General features: G+C 40.7%; 1 protein-coding gene across 1 annotated transcript; it reads left to right on the forward strand.

Moving 5' to 3' along the window:
* Nucleotides 1–2,760: 2,760 nt before the first annotated feature.
* LOC123162588 (polyadenylate-binding protein-interacting protein 8) lies at nt 2,761–10,629 on the forward strand. The gene is made up of 10 exons (XM_044580360.1): nt 2,761–3,338; nt 3,814–3,924; nt 4,031–4,075; nt 5,385–5,457; nt 5,543–5,655; nt 5,767–5,826; nt 6,582–6,629; nt 6,725–6,793; nt 10,081–10,142; nt 10,241–10,629. Exons 1-10 carry the CDS (start codon nt 2,928–2,930, stop codon nt 10,296–10,298), a joined length of 1,050 nt encoding a protein of 349 aa, XP_044436295.1. The 5' UTR covers nt 2,761–2,927; the 3' UTR covers nt 10,299–10,629.
* The last annotated feature ends 282 nt before the right edge of the window (nt 10,630–10,911 follow it).

Below are 10,911 nucleotides of genomic sequence, written 5' to 3' on the forward strand. Positions count from 1 at the left end.
AGGGGGTCTAGCTGAAACATATTTCGCATTTCCAAAGTGATGCTCAAACTTATACATACACAAGCCGCTTCGAGTGAAGCCTTTGGAAATCTCTGGAACAACTGACGATTTTGCTAGCGACACTGACGAAGTTCATCTGGTCGCTGACGAATTTGGTCACACTGAGGAGTTATGATTTCTCTAGTGCGATCTGCTTATCGTGAGGAAATTGAGTGCCCCGACAAAATTGAGAGTTCAATTTACAATTGTTGATGTGCCGCGTGCCAGCTATCGAGTGGATCCTTATCATGACAACGGTCATGTCTGACAAGGGCATTTATGACATTTTATGTTGGATTGCCCCTGGCTATAAATAGTTCACCCCCCACAACCACTGTTGGTTGGCTGCTATAGAGAGAACTTGACACTTGTCATTTAAGAGCAACCCATCATCTGACGACTTTGAGAGAATCCGAGTGAGGAAAAACCCAACCAGAGACAAAGTGATTGAGTATCACTGAAGAGATTGATCTGTGTGATCCGACGCCTATTACCTTTGAAGATTGTCATTCCTCCAGACGGTTAGGCGTCAAGTTCTGAGCACCCAAAAGTCATTGTGGTGTGTCGGTGAACAAGTTTGTGAAGGTCATGAAAGTCTGCCTTGAAGACTTACCATGAGTGATTGGGTGAGGTCTAAGTGACCTTTGCTCAAGAGGAATACAGTGAGGACTAAGTGTCCTCTGAGTTCATCTCAACCGCGTCAACCAGACGTATAGTTGATACAACAACTGGAACTGGTCTACCAAATCGCGTGTCTTCATCGAGCCAACCTGGTTTCAAATTCCTCACCCTTACCTTTTGTACTGAAGAATTTGCGATCTACTTTCTGAAGAATTTAAACTGAAGACTTTCATCACGATGCTTTCATTTCTTCAGTTCATCTTCCTCATGCATGTATGCATGTATGATTGCATGTTCTTCACATGTATGTATCTTGTATGCGCACTTTCTATTTCTGTGATGACTTAGTTCCCTCGCGTTTATATCTTTTCACTCTGATTTTCATCAAATTCATCAGAGTTTGACGAATTTCTAAAAATGCCCCATTCACCCCCCTCTGGGTGTAAACCTGTGTTTTCACTTACTACATGACCGTGAAAATAGGTAGTTCTAGAAGATACCCCATGCGTTGATGCGGGGATTGCTTGCAATAATTTAAATAAAATATATATATATATATATATATATATATATATATATATGGAAAATGCATCCTATATGTATGTTGATTATTATACTATATATATATATTGCATTTGATTATTATATAGTTGTAAATATATATAGAATATATTTATTCCATATGTATGTTGAGAGAAATATAATTAGAATGATTTAAGTTGGGATGTGTGCATGTTGAGAGAGACTATTAATAATAGTTTTCATGGATATCAAGAGAAACAGCTAGTGGGATGATGAGGTGGCACATATGGTGAGTTGCATGTGAGCATGTTGAGAAAATTGACACAGGGATCAACTATTTAGGTATATAGGATAGTATAGGACTAGCGTCACCTTCCTTCGTCATACAGCGGTGCTACACACACGACACACTACGCACGATTCATGGACGATATTTAAATCCAGCCGCACATGCACATCATTGAGAAGGACACCAGCGGCTGGATTAGCACGTCGTGCATATATCGGGCAGCAGTGACGTCTGGGTAGCAGTCTAATTTTGTTCTTAACTTCGACACAAAAATACACACCAAAGATTGCATGCATTACCCTGTATATTGATGTATAATTACATTTATATAGGGAGCCAGTGTATACTAACATATACACTCCTAAATTTATAACGAGCTATAGCTAAATTGATGTATAATTACATTTATCAGGGGAGCCATTGTACAATGACATATACACCGCTAAATTTGTTAAAAATGTACGTGAAAAAAGAATTTCTACAGTTTCAGCTAAAATAAATAATGACTACTATACAAGTATCTAAAATATGTAAACACCCAACACATTAACACAACACATGGTCATTCTATTGCGCGCTTAACATCAGACAATAAGAAGAAAATCATACTTCCTTCGTCTCAAAATAAATGTCTCATTTTATACTAAGTTTAGCAAAAGGTTATACTAACATTGAAGGTTGGGACAATTATCTTAGGACACAGAGAATACTCGTTTTACTCTTATCATGAGCAGTAACATACGACCACCTAACCCTCAACCAGATCTGCCAGATGACATGGTCTCACCAACCTCTACACTCTATCCTTTTGTCCCAATACCTATCGTTCAAAACTCCCATCAGTTTAATGCGCACCGCATAATAATCAGTAAGCCCAACGCGAGAGTTGCCAGCCATCTTGCTTGGTGTTTCTACGCGTGCACGCTGACTCCACAAACATGGCCACAAGCTCAGAAGATCCCGCCCGCTCACCCCGATGACCCGCCATTCTACACACCCATACAACTCAATCTCTCTTTAAAAAGCTTCCACCCAAAATGATAATTTCTCTTCAAGAAAGTCTTTTTGCAGCGCAAAGAATAGATGAACAAATAAACGGATAAACACGATGACAGGAGCGTAATGGACAGAAACAAAGGCGAATAGGCCCCACAGCGATTTATTTTCCCCCAAGAAAGGACTTTGTAGCGCACGGAAACGAAAAGGAAAAGGATATTAGTCGCAGTAGAGAAAAGAGTGGGCTTGGGCACCTATTTATAGCCAACCTCCCCGAAAGCGATCTCGCTCGCCTCCTCCACGCTTTTTCCCTTCCATTCCTCCCTCCCCGCAGCCCCAATAAATAATAAAAACCCAACCCCACGCCGAATTCCTTAGTCCTCGATTCGATTTTCTCGCCAATTCACGGGCCGCTAGTGCCGGGGGCGCGATCGGCGGTGAGATTCGTCGCCGGGCGGAAATGGTTGCCGTGGCGGCCGAGGGCCCGATCCGCGCCGACGCCGTGCCGGCGGCGGCCGGGGCCGGCGCGGAGAGGGCCGATGCGGCGGCCGCGGGCGGGGCGGCGGCGGCCAAGGCCAGGGAGGACGAGGTCAGGGAGTACAAGAGTGACGTGAGGAAGCTGGAGGAGCTGTTCAAGAAGCTGAACCCCTCCGCGGAGGAGTTCGTGCCGCTCTCCCGCCGCCAGGGGGACGGCGCACGCCGCCTGTCGGCCGACGCGCCCGTCTTCGTCTCGCCCGCGATCGACTACTATGCGCCCCACCACCCGTTCCAGCATCAGCAGATGCACGTGCTGCAGGTGGTCGGTGGCGGGGGCGGAGCGGGTAGAGACTCCAGCAGCGACGGATCCGCCAACGGCCAGCCGAATCGACGGGTAAGCGCGAGCCGAATTGCCGATTCGGGCTCGGTTTTTCGATTTGTTTCGCGTGGCGCTTTGGAGTGGCGACGCCTTGTGGCCAGATCAGTCGATCAGATTTGAGGTTTATGGTGATGTTGATGGGTTTGGGTTTTTTGATCTCTCTCTCACGCGATCGGCTCGGAGGTTGATCTCTTTTCTAGGGTTTTAGGTGCAGTTGGGTTTTGATATTAGCACCACCAATTGTGGATGTCGCGAACGTTACTTTGGTGAACGGATTTTTCTCATAGATCGATCGATTTCTTCTCAACTCTTATCCGTTTTACTGGATTCGTGTGGTTGACTTCATATCCGTTTGCTTTTCAGTTGTTGTTAGTTTTTTCACATGAATTTGTTTGTCAATGCTAATTCTACATTTCACCATATTTGGGTTTTAGGGGGCAGCACTTCTTTCTCGGTTATATTGACCAGCTGCATTGGTCTGTGGTTACAGAGAAGGAATGGCTTCAACCAGGGGAGACGTAGGATGGGAGTTCGGCCAAGGCGAACTGATAGGGAGGATAGTGTACGGCGAACTGTCTATGTCTCAGACATTGATCAACATGTGAGAATATTAAAGAGAATGAGCTGCTTGTATTAGTTTCTTCTTTCAGTTTTTTCTTCTTTTTGTACTTAATTGACTGACCCCTGAACGCCCCATCGATTTGCAGGTCACTGAACAGAAGCTTGCTGAGGTTTTCTCAAACTGTGGTCAAGTATGCTCTTAGACTCCTTACTATTAAAAATATTATTTGTGATAGCATATGATGCTTGTTTGTCCGAATATCCTTTTTTATATCTTGAATAAAATAAGCGATCTGTTTTTAATGGCTTAAAATATTGCATGACAGAACTGCTGTAAGTCGAATGCATCATCTTGACAAGTAATCTAGGATGAGTTCATATATGTTTGATATCTTGAGTCGAGTATGTTGGAACGCATTTTTGTTTGTACTTTGTGGCACACAGCAAGTATGGGTTTGTACTATGACTACAGTTGCACACATATGACATAAATAAATGTAAGGGTAATTCACCTGGGTGCCACTCCGGAGTTTGACTCGTTTTACATATGTACAATTCTGTTATTTTCTAATTAATTATTTAGTTATTCCGCCAATCCTCTTTGATCCTTGGCATAAGAGATAACTTGTCCCAACCCAATAGGAATATGACCTAACCGTTGTTCTTGCACTTATCTATTAGTATAGTTTAGTTATCCCTGTTAGTTTGTTATAAGTTATCAGTTACAAACCAGCATATTTGTGCCACACTTGTACCTGCTGCCAATAAAGGCGGGGCGCCATTTGTTCATTCATCTCAGAAATCCAACTAAATTGACCAAAGCCAAACAATCCTCATTTAAATAACCCAACCGATAAAGTTTCTAATATTAAGTGCCAGCAGCCTTTGGAGTATTGACAGAGAGATAATCTTATGTTGCACCAATTTTTGATGCACATCCCTTTGGTCAGGTGCTTGCACCAGCTTTTGGTACTTAAATTATTTGAGTCCACGTCCGCTGTTACCAGGATCTCCTGCGTTTTCTGTTTTTCTTTAGCTCCCGTATAGACATAACCTGCTCAAGTGTTACTGATGTATCAGATATTTGGTTTCAGTCATTCTGGAACGTCCTATCCTAATTGTCATAATCATCAATTGATGGGAATTAGTATCTTCTAGAAACAGGCGTTATATCCCTATAAACAGGTGTTATATCCCTATACACCGAGTTTAAAGCGATGTGGCGTAAATAGTTGTGCATAAATACACCCCCATCCTGAAAATTGTCATAGTCATCAATTGATGGGAATTAGTATCTTCTATGAAACAGGCGTTATATCCCTATACACCGAGTTTAAAGCGTTGTGGTGTAAATAGCTGTGCATAAATACACCCCCATCCTGAAATTCCTGGATATGCCCCTACTTTAAGTAGTTGCTATATATAGGCAATATTGGATACTTGCTTGTTTATGTCATTGTTGAAGCTTAGTAATGTTATAACCATCTTTTGCACTTGTAGGTGGTAGATTGCCGTATCTGTGGTGATCCAAACTCAGTGATGCGTTTTGCTTTTATCGAGTTCGCCGATGATGGTAGTATCTTCAACATATAAATTGCTATTTCATAACTCTTATGTTGTAAGAAGCAATCCTGGATGAATTTCTGCTTTTTCTGCAGTCGGTGCAAGAGCAGCTCTAACGCTTGGTGGAACCATTCTTGGTTTTTATCCTGTCAGAGTTCTGCCATCTAAGACTGCAATTTTGCCTGTGAACCCCAAATTTCTTCCTCGAGTAAGTAAACATATTTAGTTACATAGTTTTCTGCAAATTTGGATCCTACTATTAGGTGATTTCCAAGCTCTATAATAATACTAGCCTGAATCTGCTCCCCTTTTTGTGCAGACAGAGGACGAGAAAGAAATGGTATCCAGGACTGTGTACTGTACTAACATTGACAAAAATGTATGCTGCCCTGTCTTTCATTTCTGTTACGCTTATAACTTAACAAGCAAATTATAATCATATGTATTCCAAAAGCCTACAAAAGCGCGAGTTGCACTCTTTCCTTTTTTGGTGAACAGTTTGAGGACTAGCTTGTTATGTTGGTGTTTTGTGATTGTAGCTTAGTAACCTGATATGGTATTAGGTACCTGGAATTAGCTGCAACTGAAACCCCTTTCCTTGAACGAATGTACACAAAGACGGCCCATTATGATGGGTTATGGGTTCCTGCTAGCTATTGCTAATTTTAAAGCAATTCCTTCAATATCACATGATACATTACATTATATTAGTTGAAAACTAGGCAAAGTCTGAAGCAGATTGTGCTTTCAGACTTGCATACAAATTTCAGTCATATGTCTTAAAATAGGGGGTCGATATTAGATCTTAATCGGAATGGATGACTGAGTTTATGTGTCTACCAGATTTCTTTTGTTTTGATATCCCTTTTTATAATAATGTAGGTATTTTTTTGTAAGTGTAGTGTGCCAATACTCCCAAGTTAATATTTAGAGATGTATTACTTCATTTCTTATTTTGTAGCAGTGGCCATTTCAATTATGATCTAGAATAAAGTTAAATAAGTAAGCCAAAGGACAATTTGAAACGATAAATCCAGACATCCTTGTTGTTCTTTGGTGATTTCTCACGGAGTTTGATATGGTGATTGTATTGCATCTTTCTGCTTTCTTAGTTGTCCTTTCATGAACATGTAGGTTCCAGAGGATGTTGTGAAGAATTTCTTTGAGGGAATTTGTGGGGAGGTATGTTCAAATGCTTTTATCTTCCTAACACATGTTTTTATATGACTAAGATGAGTCATTTCCTCAAGACATTGGTACTTTCCCTTTCCAATTAGGTTGCTCGACTGAGGCTGCTTGGTGATTACGTGCATGCCACGTGCATTGCCTTTGTTGAGTTTGTTCAGGTAAGCAAAGCTTGATACTGATCATAAGTTATCAAGAATGTATTGTCTGATCTTCTAAATGCTGCTAATTTCCTAGGAGTGGATAGTGTAGATAAATAGAAGATTTTTCTTCTAACCCAATAATTGTTTTTTTTGCATAATAAAAAACTGCTTTATTCTATAGAAGTGTTATTTTCACAGTCAAACTTAATTTGACCATCCTTTGACATTTGCATTGCTCCACACATCCTTTTCTCCTTTTCTCTGTATTACATTTGATCATTCCTTTGCAATGTAAATAATCAGAAACACAATGTCTGCTCTTACATAAGACATCGGATATTAGTTGCCAAACATCTGACCATTCCTGTGATAATTCCTTCACACCTATCTTCCGTTTTCCGTTATTAGAAACATGATATCTGTTCTTACAGGAAACAGCAGATAAATTGTAGAGTGGCCAAACATTTTGGCCTCTGGTGCATACTAACACCAGTACTTCAACTTCTTGTCATGATAACAATCTGGAAAGCTGCTCCAAAATAACACTAAGAATGCACAAAACTCCATTCAATCTGAATTCTGAAACCATCCTGCAAAGCATGCAGCAAACTGCTTGCTTTATGATTTGAATCTCAAGGACATTTTCGCTCAGCAGAAGTGCTGAATCCTGGTAAGCAGCAGCCATCTCATACAAGTTGCACACAACATGCTCCACAAGTTTTATGATGGACGATGTCAAGTTTTAAGTCCCCCCCCCCCCCCCCCCCCCCCCCCCCCGCCCCGCCCCCGCGAAACCACACGCACAGCATGCCCAATTCCTAGCTCCGCCCTTGGAAATCACCAACTGTATGATTGACATTCAGAGTTATATTCTGAAAAGTGAAATGCACATTGCACAACATTTTAGGTTAGCCTAGCTACTGGATTCAGACCCAAACTAAGTTTCTGACAGATCATGAAATTGACAAGTAAATTTATGTTCCTGTCATCATTTGATCTTTTTCTTTAGAAGACAAAAACTGTACGGACATTAACTTATCTAGAAAGGTGCATCCGTAGAAACCGAGTGATGTGTACTATACGGTGTAACATTACTTCAGTTCTTCCTGCACCTCTTTTGTGATTTCAGTGTTTTTAAAATATTTTGCTTAAATTTCAACCTCATCTATCTGATTTCTCCCCACTAGATTTTTTAAAATGTGATACTGTCCCACCTGTTTCAAACACTTTTTTGATAGTAAAATTATTGTTAAAAGTAACCCCTTAGTCTAGGATATCTCTCCATTGGTTTAATTACCCAGCTACAAATATTGCCATAAAGTGATTGACAATGTTCAGGAAATCGTTAACTGGTAACTGCTCGGTTGGCTGGCAAGTAGGGGGTTAATAGGTGAATGGGTCAGTTAATCGGCTACTCGGTTGACCACCAAGCAGGGATTATTCAGCCAGTTTACTGTTCTATCGGTTTATATTTTGAGCATTGCTGATTGATTCCCATATTCTTTGCACCAATCTGTCATAATCTTTTATGCCGCCACCTAAGCCCCAAAATAGATGGTGCTTTAGAAAGAGCAGCCAAAGTTCCCTATCATTGACAACCACTCCCTCCGTTCCTAAATATAAACCTTTTAGAGATTCCACTATAGACTACATATGAAACCTTTTGTTTTGCGAGTTTCGTATTTTTTTTAATCTTCCTTCACGCGGGTGCTTACATTTCAACCAACATTTCCCTGATTTCTCCTATTAAATCATTCAATTCAAAATGTGATACTGTTCCACCTGTTTCAAACATTTTGTCCATAGTGAAATACTCCCTCCGTCCCATAATGTAAGATGTTTTTGCAAGCTTGTTTAACTTGCAAAAACGTCTTACATTGTGGGACGGAGGGGAGTATTTGTTAAAAGAAACCCCTTGCACTATTATATTCCTGGGTTACTGGTAATTGCCCAATTATCAATCTTGCTATAAGCTGATTGATCCCCATTTTCTTTGCGCCAAGTTACCATAATTATGTACTACCTAAGTCCCAAATAGACGATGCTTTAGAAAGCGTGCAGTCAAATTTCATTATCATTAACTACTAATTGTTAAAAGGTATTTATGTTTGTTATGCGGAATTCTCATCATTGCGTTTTTCATAAAACTTAGTTCACAATATAATATTGTATAATGTTTTACATAAGTATTCTGTACAAAAATAACATCAAAGTTTCATCTATTTTGGAATTGGGGGTGTTAAGGATTTGGTTATTCAAGTACTGCTTCCACTCTTAACTTGTTCAAACTAGTCTAGTCACTTGGAAAGTTTCAGAAGTTGGGATAAAAGCAGAAAGCTTTTATAGGGTCCATATGGTAGAAGTTCTGTTCTGATGTCATTAGTCAGTAGAGTGTACCTTAGCTGATCAAGTTTGGAAATACTATTATGATTGATTCATAGTTTGTTGCTACTCTTGCTATGTTCAAACACGAGCCATATTCTACTTAGTTGCACTCTACATTTCTTATAAGCATGACACATTCAAGATTCATTACTTATTAATTATAACTAGTAATAATGTGAAGGGGAGCCTTGGCGCAGTGGTAAAGCTGCTGCCTTGTGACCATGAGGTCATGGGTTCAAGTCCTGGAAACAGCCTCTTACAGAAATGTAGGGAAAGGCTGCGTACTATAGACCCAAAGTGGTCGGACCCTTCCCTGGACCCTGCGCAAGCGGGAGCTACATGCACCAGGTTGCCCTTTTTTTTTTAGTAATAATGTACATGCAATGCATGTTTATATTAGGTAGAATATCTGTTGCACGTTATATTAGGTAAGATATATCTGTTGCACGTTGGTATTTGGTAAGATATCATTAACTTATTTGCGGGAATGGTAGGATATTAATTACATGGCAGATTTCATGGGATAGCGTTGAGTGAACGTGTTTATAACTAATGGCAGTGGTGGGTAATTAGAGCGTTAAACGTGTTTGGTGCTCAACATTGGAGCGATTTGAACCGCTAGATAACATGATTTGATGGTCGAGATGGTTTGGATCTGCCCCTTTGGGTCTTTTTATATTGGTATAGATATAGATGTTCTTCTTGGTATATATATTATTGTTTAATTTAATGTTGTTCCTTGCAAAAATAAAAATAAAAAATCTGCTGGTTTCGTTTGTGTGTCAGCATAATGTCACAACTGATTGATTGAAAGCTTTGTTCCTAATTGTTATATTTTCTATGTACCATATGTGATGTTCTTTTGGCCTTTACAGTCTTGTCTAGCCCTTTTGACATTTTTCTTTTATTTGTACATGTAGGCAGAAGGAGCAATTTTGGCCCTGAACTGCAGTGGCATGCTTCTTGGCTCGCTTCCTGTCAGGCAAGCACTTGCTTCCCATGCATGTTTCGAATCATTGCTACATGTAAAGCTGATTTATGGCGAGGTACTCAACTGTTTGCTTGTTCTGGATTGTGCAGGGTGAGCCCATCCAAGACCCCAGTCCGCCCCCGTTCGCCTCGTGCGATGTCGCACTGAATCTGTCTCTCGTCTGAAGCCGGCGTCCAGGGCAGCAATTCCGGGCAACAAACCCCTAGTCGTGGCCTTAGAGACTGTTGCGTCGCGGATCAGTAACTGTCGTTGAAGAGAGTGAGTGTTACCGTTTTGGTTATCTAGGCTAGAAGAAGGCCCTTCCTTGCTGATCAGATGAGAGACCCATCTGTATGTTCTTCGCTGGGAGCTCTATTTTCACTTCTTTTCTTTTTGCTATATCCTTATTAATCCGTTTGTTAATTATGGATGGATGCTGTAGCTGCCTTCGACAGGCACTGGAACAATAATGTCTATGGCTTGTCCTATTTCGACTTGATTCTCACTGATGTTGATGTGCGTGTCGCATAAGATTGCTGCACTATGCATGCTATGCAGGGTATCTTTTTGGGGTATTTGACTGTTGCATGTGGCTGCGTGTGGCCGTGAGAAGCACGGCCTAGAAAACCTGATTCACATATACGCGCATCTTGCATATAAAGTACTAAAGCACAAACTTTTATGTACGTAGGCATTCCAGCCGAATCATACTGAGCTCTCCAATTCATACATCCAAACTTGGCCCGAGTTTAACTTGGACATGTACTTCTATCTAAAGAAC

This window comes from Triticum aestivum, chromosome 7B, assembly GCF_018294505.1.
Source record: "Triticum aestivum cultivar Chinese Spring chromosome 7B, IWGSC CS RefSeq v2.1, whole genome shotgun sequence".
In the NCBI taxonomy this organism is placed as follows: Eukaryota; Viridiplantae; Streptophyta; class Magnoliopsida; order Poales; family Poaceae; genus Triticum; species Triticum aestivum.